The following is a 19523-nucleotide window of genomic DNA, read 5'->3' as shown; positions in this document are numbered from 1 at the left end:
TAAAATTCTCTCTTTTATGCCAATTACTATATTCATAGAGTAAATCTTTTCTCCAAATCTTATCAGAAGCCTTAGTTAAATCTAAAATGTACAACAATAACGTATTTGTTCAACATTTCTTTTTGTATATCAGTTTCTAATATTACCAGTTGATCAAAGGTATACTTTTCTATTTTTTCTGACACAAGTTTGAAAATGATTTAATTAATCATGACTCTCTTAGTATAATAATAATCTTTTTTCCATCATTTTTCCATAATCTTTAATACACATAATTGAAATTAAAGTAATTGGTCCGTATGACGTACGATTTGTTCATATGGGATCTTTATCAGGTTTGAATACAAGAATTTGTATACATTGATACTGTTCAACTGGGAATACTCGCCTTAATCCATACGTCATTATACAGGTTTATACAGGTATAATTGTAATCATTAAAACATAATAAGTTACTTCCTGTGTGAGGTCATGAACAATGAAGTATAGTTATTCTTTAAAAATGTGGACACTTGGTAATAATGTAATATTGTGTGTTGAGAAACAATCTATGGCGCGGGCTGGAGACTGTAGCAATAGACTGCCATATTCGTTTATTTCAGACTAGAATCACTTGAACTCTGAACGGAATTAAAAGTTCAAGGAAAGACAAGAAATGTAAACAAACAAAGTACACTGTCTTTAGGTTATATAAATCCGTGCATGTATTGCAGCATGTTTGTTCAGATTCACGTCATGACAAAAACGGCTATAGATATGGCATGTTTGATTTACCGTGATTGTTTGACTTCCTTTCGCATTCATTATTTCACTCGTCCAAACACTACTACGTTTGTGCACGTAACGAAAAAAGGAAGTTCGACGATTTCAACTTTGTGAATTCGCCGCCTTGCCGTTTTCCGTAAGTAGAGGTCTTGATTACATATGTTTCTGCTCCATTGTAATTATTTTGTTTCACATTACACATAACGATAATATGTGTTTTAGTGGTCAAATTCTGCTGGATCGACCTTAGGTTCTCATTCAACACATGGTATAGGCCTAACGATTGAGCCCGGCCCACTATCATTCACTCCGTGTGCGCGTTCCCTAAATCTCCAGTAAAGGGGTACATAATTATGGGGTGACGAAAGCCAGTTTGAGAATATCGCTAAATAAGAAGAGATTTATTTGTATTAACATTGATCGTATATTCCATGTCTTTCATGACTCCTACTACCATTGACCTTAGACCTCATGACCCCTAAATTGATTTGTTTTAGTTAATTGCTTCATCATTACCACACCCACTGTGAAAATTCCTTCATCCGTATATTATACACAAACGGACAGACAAACATAGGCCTACTCCGAAAACATAACCTCCGTAGGTTTCACCTGATACTGGCGGATTAAAAAAAAAAATCCCTTCTAACATTGCACACCCATGGTAATGACACCTTAACTAAGATGAGGTGGGAGTGTCACACATAATCACACTCACACACGCAAATACGCACACACGCGCACACACACATACACCATGGCCGGTGCCACGTTTTCAAAATTGGGGGCCCACTTCAGACTTCTGGTGCCATTTCCGGGTTTCACCGGCTAACAAGCAAAAAATGAAAAATAAAAAAGAAGATGGGGAAAAAAGGGTCTTCAGCGCAACTTCTGTAGAGTGCTACTTCCTGGTTTCTTCAGTTGACAGCCAAAGGAGTGACTCCTTATGTATTCCTATATATTTGCGATATAGTGGGGGACCCAAGCCCTCGGCCTCCCTCTTTCACTGGCGCCGGTTCCGCCGGCCCTATACACAAAAAACTGAATCGCTCTATCATTGTGCACAATGAGAAATTATATTAGCTTATGTATTGGGAGAGTTGTGAAGTGATCGCTTCGTGTGTTATGTGCTTGAAAGCAACATTTGAGATTGGTTGTTTCCCTTTCAACTACATATTCGTATGCCACTGTGTTACCGAAGAATAAACAAATTTCCCACGATCCCGAATTATAGGCTTATCGCCGACCTTTAGTACCTTGCTATAGCTATTATAAGGAAACATAGCAACATCATGATTGCATGAGTATTTGCATAGATTTGATTTGTGTACCAAATCAAAACCAAGGCATCGACAATTCCACAGTGTGGAATCGCCCTGATAAGAGTTGTGAAATTATGATACCCCTGTTTCTCTCAATTTAGGGTGAGGAGGTTATCTTATAAATGGCGATAGCGTGTCTCAAGGAGTGGAGTGCAAGAAGAAGCTGTCACATGAATAGGCGGCGATCGGAGGAAGGGGGACGTGGGGGGGGGGGGTGGGACATGTCCCCCTAATAATGATCATCACCCTCTCCCGCAAGCGAATTAAAACTGACTTTAGATATTCAATCATGGGCGATTACTAACAGTGATGGGTATAGGTCCTAAATGTAAACAGAAACAAGAACAGACAAGCAAAATGCTATCATGTATTTTGTCATGGGCAGGGGCTCTCTGGAAGAGCAGGACCTGCTAGTCTTGATGACAAATTATGATCATCATGATTACCTGTGGAAATGAAACCAAAATAATGATTATAGTAATGATGATGTTGATACTACTACTACTACTACTAATAATAATAATAATAAAATGATTACAACAACAATAGTAATTATTATTATCATTATCAATTTTATTACTATTATTATTATTATTATTATTGTTATTATTATTACTATCATTATCATTATAAGGTGACAGTTAAAGTATGCATATAATGACAATCACTTTGACTAAAATAATTGGAAACTAGGGCCTATGCTCTCTTTGAATTTACTTTTGGATGAATATGTTTTTAGAAATATATTCAGTTCAGTTCAATTCAATTCAATTCAATTCAACTCATTTCAATTTTTTTTTCATTTTTCTTAAAGAACATAAACATTTCACTTTCTTTGGTAACAGAGAATAAGGTTGCATAATCAAAACAGAGTAAACTGAGAAAAATATAGTTGTGGAACCTTGGAGTAACAAATACGTTGTCATGAGAACTGAAGTGATAAAGACGAAATAAAGATACGCAAACATCGAAAAATGGAGGGACCCACTAAAAAGACAAAACTTGGCTGAATAGGAAAGATAATTAAAATTCCATTATAGATGTCGATCATTCCACTTCGTGTATTATATCCATGAACAGGATTAGAAATGCCAACATATTGGACTATGATCTCGACTGTTCTGTCCTTGTCGATAGAAAGCATCTTTAAACTAAAGTGTAATTTCACATGCTGAACCTATAGGCTTACTTTAAGAACTTTGAGAATTTAACATAGAGAGTTTAAAATAGTCCAACTTGAACAGAGAAACACATCCAGTCGATTTTCTTTTGTGAAAGGAAACGAATATTATTTTAGTCAAATGACGATAGAGCAAAATCAACGTTACTTGGGAGGGAACAAGAAATAATGATTATTGGGCATGATAACTAGTGCATGTAGGAATTTTTGGCTGGGGGGGGGTGGGGTGGGGCGATGGGGCAAGGATATGTACGATATTCGAGGATCGCAGAGACAGAATGTCCTCCCCCTCCCCCCCCCCCCCCCCCCCCATGTAACTCTTTTTTTTTTTTCCTTTGGTGTATCATCGTCATATTTGGCACATGGCTAGAACAGCTCATCGTCTACATGACCGTACATTTGAATATTCTCAAGGTCACCTATTGAGGGCGCTATATAACAAAATATAAAGAACACTGTAACGTCAGAATACATGGGGGCGCTATTCATAACAACATAAAGAAATACATTATGAGACCTGTGATGAAATGTTTGGATAGGCACATGTATAGTTATCACATTTCATAGTTGCATAATATTGGACTTTTGAGTTTGCAGATTGATAATACATGTGATTACAGGCATAACTTGGGCGAAGGAATCACAATGACACAAAATAGGTGTGCAATCTTCGGAAAATACTGCAAAAAAAAAAAGTTGTTGTCAATTGTCTCTATTAAAGCTATTGTTTTATGCCTTTGTCACATGAAAAAATAAGAAAAACATTCCAGGACCATAATTACTTCACATCTTGCTTCTTCAGCAAATTTCACCCCAGAAACATCCATTTTATCCAAAGTAATATCGTTAGTGAAATTGGAATACAAAAATAAAAGATACAAAATCTGACTGACATGGTTGTCAGTTTATAGTTAACATGGCATCCAGCAATATCAAATAATAGTTACATTATATATCAAATATCAAAATGTTTGCAATAAATTTTAGGAAAAGTCACGGAATTTGGTTGAAATTGCATTAAGGGCGTAGGGGTGGTAAATGAAAATCTGGTAGTGGGCACAATGTGCCCCCTTGTGTTTTACACGGTTAAGAAGGATTATTAAGGCCAACTAAGAAACAATGTGGATGGCATAATCGTGGAAATCCTCTCACCTATTGTGCAACCATGCATTCTTATACATGGTGAAGCTCCCATGTCATCACCCTTACTCATTGTGATTTGTCATAACTGAATTTTGTAAACATTCTTTTTCTTCATCCCAATTACTATCTCATTCTGAAACTCCGTGCCAAGTATAACCATAGACATCCAAATGCAAAAGTTAAAAAAAAATTGTGTAAGAATATAAAGGTGTAGGGCTCCTTTAGAGAAATATAGAACAATGAACCTGGGTAAACAAGACAATAACAAGCAGAACTGATTAGCGTCAGTTGAAATCAAACGTGCTGACATGAGTCATTGCATAAACAGCAGCAGCAGGCAGCCCAGCTCCCGCAAAAAAACAGTGACTGTACATAATCTGCAATGTGTGTGTGTGTTTTCAAGACTTGGTCTTCATACATACTATGTAGCCCTTATTGCACTCGGACCGACATTAGATTCAAAACGTTGCGATTGTGACGTGTCCTTGTCGACGCGATGGACGTCCAATGAGGGATACTCTCGTGTTAGTAATTTCGTAGGTACATTGTTCGACTTTTACGTTGTTATCTGGTCCATCGTCACTTCCATGTTCCTATGTTTGTTTTCATGTCATTTTTATCTGAGTTTTATATTTGAGACGTTGTTTTGTGATTATTACGCAGAGATTGTATTGTGTCCCTCTCTCGTTACACGTCTCTTTTGTCCTACCTTGATGTAGTAGCATCTTGATATATTTGTTTTTCCATGCACCTGATTCATTAGTTGTTGTTTTTTATACTTTTTTTGTTTTACAATTAAAAACCACTTATAAAGAGTACATTAGGGGAATTATCTGTTTGGGTATCATCTTTACGTACATGCTCTTCACTTCCTTCTAATCATTATAGCTAATGTGGGTTAGTATAGCTAATGCGAGTTAACTTGAGCTGGGCCCCTTTGCCACCAACTTAAAACTGGAAACTTGTATCTAAAGTAGAAATGTCTCGCAGGATGAAGAACAGGATCATAAGTTACCAAAATCAATACGCTCTAAGCAATGGACAGTTGAATGATTCATTGTACGTCATACAATGGTGAAAATACTTTTGCTGTCAATAGTAAAAAACTTGTCAACGAGCCGTCATTACAAACCGACGAAGTACATAATTGGTAATTGAATTGATAATTGTGATTGTTATTTTTGCTTCAAGTTCCTGAGGTGTATCATTCAAACACATATCCCGTTTCACTCATTACTTTGTATATTCCGTTGAAAAAGAAAAAAATTATATATATATATATATATATATATATATATATATATATATATATAATCATATAATTATATATTTATAATAGCTGTAGTTTGATTGAACTGAATAATCATTATTGCCCCCGAATAGTGCACCATGTGATAATAATGCCGTATTATTTCGTCCTCATCTTTTTGTCAACTTCAACTTGAAAGTGATCATTCGGTCAATAACCTCTCCAATGTCTCTATACACAGAAAAAGAAAAAGCAAACAAACATGGCTGACTTCAGTAAGCCTCCTATCTACAGTCTACTTCTGATGTGTGTTTTCATTGTGTGCAGAGGCAAGTCATTAAACCTAGTGAGTATACTCCACCTTACAAATAAATGACTAAATGAATACGCATAGATGATAATCATTTTATATCAAGAACATATTACATACGAATGAACAATCATTCAAAAGTTATGCCTACACTACATAAGATCACTATGTGTATGCGTAGGATTCGCTGCAATATTATTTGATAACTCAATCATGCGACTTATTGTAATCTAGGTCATTCCACGAGCCTTGGCAATCACGAGTCATATAGAGTTCGATATTATAATAAGAGTCCTTGAGTCATGCAGCCCATTAACTCAACACTGCGCAAAATAAGGGTCACAAGTCCACCACTAAGCAACCAAGGCTCACGAGTCCGATACTAAGAAAAAAAAACCCGATGAGTCCTACACTAGGCAAAGAAGGCCAATGATTCCGACACTATAGGCAAAAAAAAAGAGAGATACCACATGCAGACATAGCCCAGTCATGTATCGAGCATCGCACTCGAACCTTGTTTGCCTAGTGTCGGAATAATAGGCATTTTTGCAGGGGTTATCCCCGAGACCGACACCAACGAGAAATGCAGTCCACTTCTCATAGAGCCCATTAGTTGGACACTTATATAGATAAGGCCCATGAGTTTCATACGAATATACTAGATAAAAACAGCCCACGAGTTCAACATTACAACATAATGTGTCGGTCTCATTGGCCTTGTTTGCTTAGTGTCGAACTCGTGGGCTGTATGACTCATGGACTGTATGACTCGAGGCTGTATTATTGTGGGTGTCGAACTCGTGACGTGCGCCCTATTTGCCTATTTTCTGACTCGTGGACTTTGTCATAGTTATCAGCATTATCAGGGTTATCAGTATTACAATATTGTTCACTTATTTCAGCAGTTGTCCAACATGCGTAATCTCAGCAAATGAATTTAACTAGATTAATAATGCCCCTCTGTGTATGAAGCAATGAATGTCAGACTTTCGGACTTTGGTTATATTATGATACTACATATCGGTCCAATAAATGTAAGGGGGTTTTATTTTATTTTATTCTATTCTATTCTATTCTATTCTATTTTTAAACGTATTCATTTTGCATACACTTTACATGTTTTTTTCACCCTATAAATCAATAATTATTTAGATAATACTCAAAATTATTTCCTACAAGCAACAAATCTGTCCAAATTCGGGAGCTATATCTCAATGTCCGTTAACATGCTTTGTACTGGTCCTGTCAAAGTTCTTTTACAGACTTTGACTATTTGTGTGTACGCTTTCTATCTGTGTTGTTTATGTATTCTATGTTTTTGATTATGTTGCCAGAAATCTATGTCTATGTGAATTTGCCTACTCGCTGTACTATCTGTGAACCCGGTGTTGTTCGTGCTTCCCTTGTGCCAACATATTTCATTCCTTTGCAAACTCGTCAGTTGACATGCCTTCATATACTTTTTGACTCTCCTTATGGCTAATCGACTCAATGCAGCATTTGATTCCCTTGATGATGATGAACTCTTTGATTTGTTTAGACGCTCCCCTTCGGAATTAAGTCGGACTAAGTTTCATTCGTCTGCTTTTTGTGATAATCTTATTGCAAACAAGGTTAACTCATCTTCAAAAGATATATATATATATATATATATATATATAATGATTTTGATTTTAAATATGACTCCACTCAAACTCCTAAGTATGTCACTGTTGATCAATTTAAAGATTTTACAAATAGTTCTTCATAATTCTCATTATCTATGTTACATCTAAATATAAGGAGTATCAATAAACATTTTGATGCATTACAGATATTATTAGATAATCAAAATAAACATCAAATTTCAGAAATAGGTTTAACTGAAACATGGTTATCATCTGATGATAATTTGCCGTATCAATGCATTAAATGGTTATGATTTTATAGTTAATAACATAGTGAACAGGACGGGTGGTGGGTTTGCGTTTTGTTTATCTCAAAAATTTGAATTTAGTGTTTGTGATGAATTCAATTCAATTCAATTCAATTCATTTATTTTCATTCTTCTTTTTTCTTTTTCAACAAAAACATAACACAAGATAGATCAGGTTTTACATCATAAACAAAGAACATTTGTCTTAATTGATAAATGGTATCAATAAACATAGGAGCACATACTGGCAAAAAAAATAATACAAAATTGAATATTATGAATGATATTCTAGACTCCCTGTTTGAGGAAATTTTATTCCGCAAAGTAAAAATAATATAATTGGTATTGTTTATAGACCTCCAAGTTCAAGTTCTAAAGATTTTTAGGATTGTATAATAAACTTATTTAAAAGCCCCCTTTTTTAATAAAAATATTTTCATAATGGGTGATTTTGATATTGATTTGAGAATGATGATAATACATCTCAAGAATTTCTTGAAATGATTTGTCAGCCTCTTTTTTGCCATTAATTTCGAAACCAACTCGTGTTACAAATCATTCCTCCACCCTCCTTGATAATATTTTTGCTAATTCTGTGCAGATCATAAATTCTTCTATAATTTTATCTGATATTACTATTATTTTCCTGTTATAGCATGTTTTGACCTTAAACACTGTATGAATACGTTTCATTTTTCTTCATCCAGACGCAGAGCTACACCAGAAAATTTGGCTAGCCTTGGTGCTAGCATAGATAGGGCTCATTGGTCTAGTGTTTATGATAATGGTGATATAAATGCATCGTTTGAGAATTTTTCAGGGATAATTAATAAATATTTTGATGAATATATTCCTAGATTAAAAGAAAAGTCAGTTAATTATAAAACTTCCCCCAAATTACCATGGATTACAAAATCTCTTCTTCGTTCAATAAATATGAAAAATCGCTTATATTATGAATTCAAAAAAAAAATGAGAAGTCAAAAAATAAAGACACTTCGTACAAAAATATTGTACGATAAAAAATAATTTTACGAAGATTTTACGGTTGGAAAAGAGAAAATATTATATGATTCAGCTGTATAAAATGATATAAAAAACACATGGAAGGTGTTGAAGCAGGCTATGAATATATCACAGAAGAAATCAAATAAAAAAAATAAGACATGATAATAAAATTTTTGAAGATCCCAATGATATAGCCAATATTTCTAACTCTTATTTTCCAATGATTGGAGAGAATTTGGGAGAAAAAATACCGCAGTCAAATATGCATTTTTCTAAATTCTTAGGTCAATCCAACTCCAGCTCTATTTTTTTCGTTCCAACAACAAAAATATGAAATAATAGATATTGTTACAGCAATAAATAACAAGCGAAGTGCCAGTTATGACGGTACCAGTAATCTCATTTTAAAGGGAATTATATCTTCAATTGCTGACCCACTTTCACATATTTTCAATACATCCATATTAAGTGGTGTTTTTCCTGATTTTATGAAAATAGCTAAGGTTTTCCCTTTATTCAAAAGAGGAGATGATTCTGATATAAGTAATTATAGACCTATTTCTTTGCTTTTATCTTCATCTAAAATATTGAAAAAAAAATTACAAGAACAATCAATTTTCTGAATTTTCATAATGTTTTTACAAATTCTCAATTAGGGTTTCGTCAAAAAAAAATAGCACCATTCATGCCCTTTTAAAGTTTATTGACTACGCTGCGTATACTATTGATGATCATTTTCATCTTATTGGTATCTTTCTGGAATTCTCGAAGGCCTTCGATACAATCAATCATGAAATATTACTTTATAAACTGTCTGATTATGAAATACGGGGGAAGGCCTTGGAGTGGTTCAGGAGTTACTACAAACAGTACGTATCTCTGAACGAGAACAGTTTAAGTTTAGAATTCATCAAATGTGGCGTCCCACAAGGTAGTTTATTATTACCTTTACTTTTTATCATTTATATTAATGACTTTTGCGGATCATCTGACATACTCTCGTTTGTGACCGTGCACCTCAAAACGAACATAAAGTCGCACACACTGATTTTGCGTGAGGACTGAAAATAAGTGAAATGGGGCAACCTAGCTGAACTTGACTTTTTCATATTTTCTGAAAGAGCGGGTCTTCTTTTACATTCTGCTAAAATTTGGTATCATAAAACGGGCAGGAAAGTGTGTTTTTTTAGCAATTTATCTCGAACATTTTTGGTAGAATAGTGTGATTAGGTGTGTCTTTAGAATCCCTTTTTCATTTCTGAAAAACCTTGTCCACACTCTTCACTTTCAACTCTAATAACTTTTGAAACGATAGTGCCACTGCTTTGAAAGTTGGCATTAATTATGGACATAATGTGTTAATGAGGCATGCTTAATTTCAATTTAATCTGATAATCTCTTCATTGTTGTTACTCTGGTGGTTTACTTCCTGTTTTTTCTGTCCCATTCATCGCACAGCCAGCACGGTTTGGTAAAGATTAAGCGCTTGAATAGACACTGTACTTCAGAGCCTCTTTTCTCAGTTCACACTTTTCCTGAGTTTGTGCTTTCTTTCCAATATTTTTATAGGTTAGGAGAGTCCATTTGATTTGAGTTATACATCATTTTAAAGCTTAAAGTCTGCTCTTTCAGAATATGGTCTTAACTAAAAATTAAAAAAAAAAAAACTAGAAATACATTTCTCCACAGGTTATTTCTCTTGTCTTCTCTCCTCAGGTCTACACTTTAACCTCATTTTGATTTCTTATTATTTTTGCTTTTCTCCCACAGGAACCTTTTCAGGACTTAACTGTCATCAATTTTCCTTTCCAATTTTTTTTCTCCCTCTCAGCAGCATTTTATTCTAGGATCCATACTAGCTCCCTCTGATTTAATTTCAATTTGTTCTCTTCTACTTCTTTTCTTTGTCCCCCCCCCCGCCTCTCTCTCTCTCCCTTCTATCAACATATTCTCATCTCTCCTCTACTTACCCTTCCTTCGAGGGATTATTCGTCCTTTCTCCATTGATTCCGCATTCCATAGCCACACTGTTCGCCGACTTCGTTTTTTCTTCTCTTGGTTTCATGAATCTTTACTGCTCTCCCCTATCTCCATGATTCTCCAACATTCAACTCCTTCCTCTTCCTCTTCCCTTCTATTTCATCTTTCCCCTTCTAACGATGTCCGAACATCCTACTTGATTCTCACACTATTCTTCCTTACCACTCTCTGTGTTCCTTTCTCTACCGTCTCCACTAGTGCAACTTCAACCTCTAGCCCATTACTGTCTCCCACTCTTCACTTTCTGCCCTCCTCACAACCCCCATATGTCGCTTCCCTCTTCGCTTCTCCTCTTTCTAGGCTCTTCTGCCAAACAGCGATCCGATTAAGGACTACATACACATGGTGTCACCGCAAATATTTTTCTCTAATTTTGCCTTATCTTAATTACGGACTCCTAGCATAGGGCAGTGCCCATCAAACTTTACTAGATAAACTACTGTTATTACAACAACAACAAAAAAAGGCTCTTCGTATTATTTGTGGCGTCCGGCACGTTCCCAAACTGAGCTTTTATTTACTAAATGTGACCCTGCACCTCAAAACAAACAAAAAGTCGCCAGACATGAATTTTTAGTTAAGACCATATTCTGAAAGAGCAGACTTTAAGCTTTAAAATGATGTATAGCTCAAATCAAATGGACTCTCCTAACCTATCTAAATATTGGAAAGAAAGCACAAACTCAGGAAAAGTGTGAACTGAGAAAAGAGGCTCTGAAGTACAGTGTCTATTCAAGCGCTTAATCTTTACCAAACCGTGCTGGCTGTGCGATGAATGGGACAAAAAACAGGAAGTAAACTACCAGAGTAACAACAATGAAGAGATTATTAGATTAAACTGAAATTAAACGTGCCTCATTAACACATTCTGTCCATAATTAATGCCAACTTTCAAAGCAGTAGCACTATCTTTTCAAAAGTTATTAGAGTTGAAAGTGAAGAGTGTGGACAAGGTTTTTCAGAAATGAAAAAGGGATTCTAAAGACACAACTAATCACACTATTCTACCAAAAATGTTCAAGATAAACTGCTAAAAAAAACACACTTTCCTGCCCGTTTTATGGTACCAAATTTTAGCATAATGTAAAAGAAGACCCACTCTTTCAGAAAATATGAAAATGTCAAGTTCAGCTAGGTTGACCCATTTCACTTATTTTCAGTCCTCACGCAAAATCAGTGTGTGCGACTTTATGTTCGTTTTGAGGTGCACGGTCACAAATATAAGATTTCGAAAATCAAAGATTTGTATTTTTTTCAACTTGATCAGTTTATGTTTGATTACAAGGTAAATGCACTTCCCAGTATTTTCAATTCAATGTTCCCACGGAACCAGTCTTTTCATTATTATCCCACTAGACAATCTAATGAGTTTCATTTACCCCTCTTGAGAACTTTATTGGCTCAGAATACATTCATATACCCCGGTCCTAGATTTTGGAACTCGCTAAGCTGTGAAATAAAAGATTCCCCATCTTTGTATTCTTTAATGCGCAAGTTGATTTTTTTTTTCTATTAAATCCTCTCTGATATGCTTTTTTTTTTCATTTGCTATGGGTTTCGTCAACCTCAGGGTTCATCATCCATCCACCAATCATGCAATCTATGAATTCATTATTATACAAATGATGCACAGGATAGAGTGCGTTAGTGGAGATGTAGCGCACTCGAGGGTTTGTGAAACATTCACGAGGCGAAGCCGAGTGCATGTTGCACTACATTGTAAATACCCGAGAGTGAGCTGCATCTCCACTAACGCCACGAAATAATCCTGTGCATCATTTGTTTTATAAAATGGGTCGAAAGCTCACAGAATTTTTCACGTACCTTTGTGGGTCAATACCAGTCAGCTACCTGTAGCACTCGCTCAAGAATCGATGTCCGAAGATGTTCGTCCCAAACATTTACGCACGTCGCACTCGGAAATCCCGCACATATTAAGTACTGTACGTATAAGAGTATACGTACGCCACACATGTTATGCACACAAGGCCGGCCAGCCGGCAGCCCGAACTAGAAGTTGTTTACAGGATTGACAGCGCGTATAGTAGCGCGCGACGCACTTGTAACAACTGATTGAGTGCGCGCTGCTAGTGTAAACATTGTGACGTCAGGTCGTGCATGTTAGTGAGATATTAATGCATGCACACGTGACTCATTTCAGCGCTTCCAATTGGCTACATTCTTGAACCCATTTTATAATACGTAATGAAGTAGCTATCACAATCATTGCACAGCTGCATGCAGCGCCAACTCTATGAAGCACATTCTGTACCATCCCCTGTTCCATTTCCCTTGTTCAGCGTGTCGGCATTCCCTCATTCTCTCTTCTTCTTTCTTTCCTTCCATTCTTTTCATCTATTCTAGCAAGTTGTGTCATGTTGTTTTGTTTCTCCTGTTTTGTCCCGTCCTGTCATATATTATATTTGTGACAAGTGTTTGTAAATAAGTAATTCATAAGTTTTTGAGTGGTTCACAATATACAAGCTCTGCTTTTTAGTGGACCTCTCAATTCTTTTTTTTTTTTATTGCCATTATGCGCTCTTATGTTTATCGGTATCGTTTATTTATTGCAAAGGCAAATGTTTGTGTTTATGATGTAATTCCTGATTTATCTTGTGTTATGTTTTGTTGGAAAAAAGAATGAAAATAAATGAATTGAATTGAATTGAATAGTGTCGAGCTCGTGGGCTGTATGACTCGTGGGTGTCGGACTCGTGACGTGCACACTTGTAATCTAGGTTCTTTGCGTTGCGTAACATGCATGGACTGAAGAGTTTCCCTCATGTAGATATATATACAAGTTTTACCCTTGTACCCATGAGAAGGTGTATGTCATGACAAATTTTTATGTAAGAAAGGCAGTATGTTTGCAACCGCAATAGTCGCAATATTTCCCACATTTTATGATTTGTAAGCTATATTGATATCATGACTGTCGTTAATTCAGTAAATAATAGACAAGATGTACGTTTTTTCACTCAAGTTTGAGGCCATTAATATTCTTAAATTTCAATTTTTGCTATCCACCCCATCATGTCGAGCCCTGATATTATGTATATATATATATATATATATATATATATATATATGTGTGTGTGTGTGTGTGTGTGTGTGTGTGTGTTATATTCTATGCACATAAGAAATATAATATCATTGTAGGCTAAACCAAATGTGTTATATCTTTCCGGAAATCCGTCTAAAAGATGTAAAGACAATTCAGTCCAATTGATAGTTTACATTAACTCTTCTAATGTTGCTTTATATCATCAACCTTTTCCGTGAAAGACATCAGAACATGCCCATGCTTCATGAGTCATTTAATATTTCAAAATTTGTCCTCTTTTCGACCTGTATTATTTAGGTCTCACCGAAAAATGATTACATAAAATTTAAATAAAAACAGTTATAGCATTCATCAGCATGCATGTTGTTTGCTATCCCTGTTCCAATGCATTTGTTAGAATCAATCTGGAAATGTTACCACTGTAATGATTTACTTTGTTTGCTTTGTTTTTGTTCTAACCGTTTTATTTGCTTTTTTAATTAAATAATGTCATATTCTTTCTTCTCATTCTGTTAACACATCATGAATTAATGTGTTCTGATTCTAGCAGCATTTTCATGTATGTTCACATTCACGTTAATTCCATACCCTTATACTCCTTGACTGAAAATATATTGGTACATTCTTATTCATGGCAGTTGCATGTATGTGATAATCATTTTTATCTAATCAGGTAAGATGGCGAAGCCATTGGAACCATAGGTCCTATACCGGTTTGCCTTCAATCACCACAAACTTGAGTGTAAACCTGTATAAGTGGTCTCAGAGAATAGGTCGAAAGTGTGTCATGTCATATCCACAATGAGTATGCAATACTAATGTAATGATTCTTATGATATCTCGATTGCGACGCGATGTACTGTAATCTTGTTCAGAGTACAGATAGTATCTATGCCTTGCAGAAATGACGTCTCATTCCTTGTCACTCCATTAGCACACCTACAACTCAACTTCATGGGGACGTTTTGACAGAGCAGCGGAAGAGGTAAGAAAATTTTCAATTAAATCATGCTGGCGCCTCTCAAGAGGTGTGTAGCTCCATGTATACTGACACACAATACTATGCAGCCACGCAGAAACCAAAACCCAAAGAGCAATAGGGTTTGAGTGAAAGCAGTAGCTCCATGTAGGCCTACTGACACACGATACTATGCAGCCACGCAGAAACCAAAACCCAAAGAGCAATGTGAGAGAACAATCCGACAATCGATGCAAAAGTTATTAGTTTTTGGTGTTGTAATGACTGGATAAGTAAGGAGACTGCGAGAGTTCATGACGTCATGTGTAGACAACAAATAAAGAAAATACAGAGAGAATTCCAAAAAACAAACAAACATATTTTTCATTAAAAGTACACATTTTATCAACTTGATACTGACATGCACAGTTAAGGGTAGTAACTATTCCCCCTGCTTTCTAAAAACAGCTAGTCAAGTGCTCTCTCGTTTACGCTAAGGTGAGAGCAATCCACATTGCTCTTATAGGTTTTGATTTCCTTTAATTTCCAACGGGGTCCATAGTCCAGATGAAAGTAGACTTACTCGTAAGAGATGAGCTCACAATCTTATCAGTGTCCATTCCAATATTCAACCAGCTGAAAGGGTAATTTCACATTGAGGACACCATTCGTGGCAAACAATGTAGTTACACAATGTGCATGGACCTAGGGACCAACTCCATCAAAAGTCACACTGGACAAAGAGTGGCTTTGCACACCAACAACTCTTCACTCTATTTGCCCTTGGTGACCACGGCTCTGGTTTTGGAGATAGATTATACCAAGTGTATACCGGGATTGTAATAAAAATGATACTTCGACAATAAAATCCGAGATGATCGAGATATATGTATTATTCAATCTTTTACAGTGGATTCGCCATTCTGGGTTTTTTTTTCTCTGAATTTACTTCGCAGCAGTCAGCTTGTGAGTTTGAATCACAGATGTCGTACGACGAGGGTCCTCAGTGCCCGAACGGCGCGACAGGCCTTAAACTCTGCCCGGCGGGGCAGGTGAAGATAAAGGAGTGCATCAGTGAAGATGAAGACAAGGCTAATATGTGAGGAAATCAAAACTTTCCCTTTACTTCATAGCCACTCTTCTCCCCCTCTCACTGTTGAAGATAATCGTAATGAACACGATGACTGATACCGTCTCAATATATCTTGTTTCGATGTATTATACTATGTACCCCCTCGCCGGGGGGGGGGGGGGGGAGGGGCGGGGGCAACAACAAACAAACAAACGAACAAACGAACACAAAAACAAGTACAGTACACTCAACAAAAATACCAGATGAATCAACAAAAGGAAGGAGAATAGAAGAAATTAGTATATACGCGGATTTCCTTCTTTTCTGCTTTGTTTTGGTTTGATTTGGTTTGTTGGTGTGTTGTTGGGGTATTTTTTTTTTTGCCTTTGCTGTCTGTTTTATTTGCTTGTTTCTTTGTATTTTGCTAGGTTTTTTCACTTCTTGATGCTTAATCATACTGCATGGTATTGACAGTTCCATGGAAAGATTGATATCATGACCTTATTTTAAACTGCAGTGTTACACATAGGTTTATCTGTTGCGCATCTGCCAAATCAAGGTATAATGCGGCGTGAGGACGGTTTCTAACATCTTCATGGATCATGACTTGATAACTCAATCAAGATACATGCCCTCGGATTATACACATTGCAAGTGGAAAAGGTGAAGCATGCAATTCTGAATGTTGGTTTCTCTTGTTTCGTTTGATTCTATCGACCTGCAGATGTGAAGTTTGCCCCAGTAAGTATTACATGTCAAAGTATAATCGGTGCACATTGTGCCACGAGTGCTCAGAGTGTGGAATGAATGAACGGGTCAGGGCTATCTGCACAGCGACATCAGACACAGTCTGTGAAAGCATCCTTCCAGAACCGGAAACGACGTCACGTGGACCAACTACAGCATCTTCAACTGCCTCATCAGTGTCCTACCAGGCCAGTTCAACGTCTCTTGAAGGCATTGCCATGACAACTTGTGAGAACTGCGAGACTACAGGGACCAGTGACGACAAGACAGAAGCAGCTGAACCAGAAATTAATACTGGAATCACAGGGACCGGAATGACAGGGCCTGCAAATGTGGGCTACTGTGTAGAAGGTTGTTATGATTGTTAATACTTGACTTATATCAAAATGTTTCCGTGCGCATCATGTTTCCCTCGTGGCTGTGTTTGAAATGCAAAGATGTATATATATATATATATATATATATATATATATATATATGATTATATTGGAAGTCTGGAAATGATAAAGAGAATTACTAAATCAGGAGCTGTTGAACCAGGGACTGGGACTGTGGCAGTAGTCCCCCCCCCCCCCCCCCCCCCCCCCCCCCACACACACACACACATACACAGAGAGACAAATACACATTTGGCTCTTCAAAGCAGAGGAAAATAAAAAATAGCAATTAAAACAAAACCCATGACTCCCCCGAATGTTCTGGACAGAATATACTAATTGACCACCCCCCCCCTTCTCTCTCTCTCTCTCTCAATCGGTTAGAAGCTCCCACTCTAAGAAAGTCCCTCGACACCTATTAAGATTTGGGGGATAGACGACAACAAGAAGGGAAGGGGACGTGATGCGTACGTCTGTATGCGTATTTTATGTGCGTATATGTCAGTGAAAAACAACGTTCAACTAATTACGCTGGTAATAGTGAATTCGACGCAGTTAGCATGATAAACTTGGCGCTGCAAATACAAGGGGCATGAGAACAATCTACAAATTTGTGCAACATGATAAACGTAGTGTAGAAATGATAAGTGTCATAGTAATCCTGCTTTCAACTACAAATACTACTGCCAAAAAAAAAAACAAATACAATGTCAGTGAGAGGCATGTTGGTGATAGTGACGATACGTTCAGCAAATGATTTACTTTACTTTTGTCTTATTAGATTTCAAAAACTTTTTGTTTCGACCTTATTCCCCTTTGTCTTCTTTAAATTTCTCTTCCAGAAATTCATGGATATCGACCCGTTGCATTTTTTACGGTGATGGCGTTGGGCGTTATATTTCCTGTTTCCATCCTAGTCCTGATCTGCGTGTTAATCTACGTATCGACAAAAGGTATATCTCAGCTGTTTTGAATTAGCCTTGCTTCAAATTATGCAGATGATCCTTTTACAAGTAACCGGACGTGCCCAAAAGAATTTGAACTATATAGTACAATGTACAATAAATCACCATTATCTTTATCACCTAACTCGAATATTTATAATGCTGTAATCGATTGATAATGATTATTACAAATGATGAGAATATATAATTATGTAAACAAAACAAGACCAAGAGGACAAAAACATCAAACATTACTGTGGTGATAACATGTACACACATCTAACCACACATACTCAAACAATACACACACGATGCACACACGAACTGAAATATAACGGTAATCTGTATTTTGTATTATTGATGGCTATAGAAGAAGTATTTTCTCCTCCTCCGTATGCCACCCTTCCCTCTCTTTTACATCGCCATCACTATGAGCCATGCATGACGTATAGAAACAATTAAAAGCAGTAGGCCTCCGTCGGTCAGTGTTGACCATGGGTAATGCGCTCTAGGAGTTGTCAAGTCTTGGTGATAATTCTTCCACTGGTGCCACAGCGTCGGCTGTGGCTCACAAGTACCAATTCGCGAATGGCAGTCTCTACCTCACCTGTGACAAGTGTGGGTAGTCGCAGGGTTTTCTCTGCGTGCTTGTGTTTTCCGTCTGGTTCTCTTTTCATCTGCAAGGCTCAGGATCCTTGCTTCACCTGCTTTGAGTTGCCTCTGAAGCGTACTGCGCCATCTGGTGCGGTCTGCTGATAATCTATCCTCCCAACTGTTGGTGTCAATGTCCAGGGCTTTCAGGTCACGCTTGCAAACATCCTTATACCTCAACTGATAGATCTTTTGCCAGAGGTGAGCTCACCGTAGAGGATGTCTTTTGGTAGGAACCTATATGTTTGGCGTATGTGGTCCACGCTTCACTTCCGTAGAGGTGTACTGATAATACATGCATTGTACACTGTCATCTTTGTTGTTATCGTTAGCTTGGGATTCTTCCAGACTTGTGTCGTTAGTCGGCCAAGTGTAGTCGCTGCCTTCCCAATGCGACAGTTGATTTCAGCATCGAGGGATAGATTTTTGCTGATTGTAGAACCATGGAAGGTGAACTTGGGGACAACATCCAGCTTATAGTTGTCAATAGTGATGACAGGTGGAGTGTCAACATCTTGGCCCAAACACTGGTCTTTTTCAAGCTGATGGTGAGACCGAAGTCTTTGCAAGCTTGAGAGAGTCGGTCCATGAGACACTGGAGGCCCTGCTCGGTGTGTGATGTAACTGCTGCGTCGTCAGCAAATAGTAGGTCTCTGATGAGGACTACGCGTATCGTAGTCTTCGCTCTCAGTCTTGTAAGGTTGAACAGTCTACCGTCTGATCTGGTATGTAGGTATACCCATTCATTTGATGTCCCAAAGGCATTCTATTATAGTAC

At 37.0% G+C, this 19523-nt stretch overlaps 1 protein-coding gene across 1 annotated transcript; it reads left to right on the top strand.

Annotated features, from left to right (window-relative positions):
- The first annotated feature begins 851 nt into the window (after positions 1-851).
- LOC139735928 (uncharacterized) lies at positions 852-18720 on the top strand. The gene is made up of 7 exons (XM_071646682.1): positions 852-901; positions 5901-6005; positions 14931-14981; positions 15911-16053; positions 16751-17124; positions 17993-18103; positions 18650-18720. The coding sequence occupies exons 2-7, from the start codon at positions 5922-5924 to the stop codon at positions 18718-18720; spliced, it is 834 nt and encodes a 277-aa protein (XP_071502783.1). The 5' UTR covers positions 852-901; positions 5901-5921.
- Positions 18721-19523: the final 803 nt, after the last annotated feature.

This window comes from Diadema antillarum, unplaced genomic scaffold, assembly GCF_040938485.1.
Source record: "Diadema antillarum isolate AM-2024a unplaced genomic scaffold, OU_Dant_1.0 seq00000609_RagTag, whole genome shotgun sequence".
NCBI lineage: Eukaryota > Metazoa > Echinodermata > Echinoidea > Diadematoida > Diadematidae > Diadema > Diadema antillarum.
The sequence above is the reverse complement of the archived record's forward strand: the minus strand, read 5'-3'. Positions and strand labels throughout refer to the sequence as shown.

Excerpts from the sequence above, each read along its gene's own strand:
- LOC139735928 (XM_071646682.1), top strand. The coding sequence starts at position 5,922 with ATGGCTGACTTCAGTAAGCCTCCTATCTACAGTCTACTTCTGATGTGT. Across the intron at positions 16,054-16,750 it reads GATGAAGACAAGGCTAATAT|ATGTGAAGTTTGCCCCAGTA; the intron begins GTGAGGAAATCA and ends ATCGACCTGCAG. Across the intron at positions 17,125-17,992 it reads TGTGGGCTACTGTGTAGAAG|AAATTCATGGATATCGACCC; the intron begins GTTGTTATGATT and ends TTTCTCTTCCAG.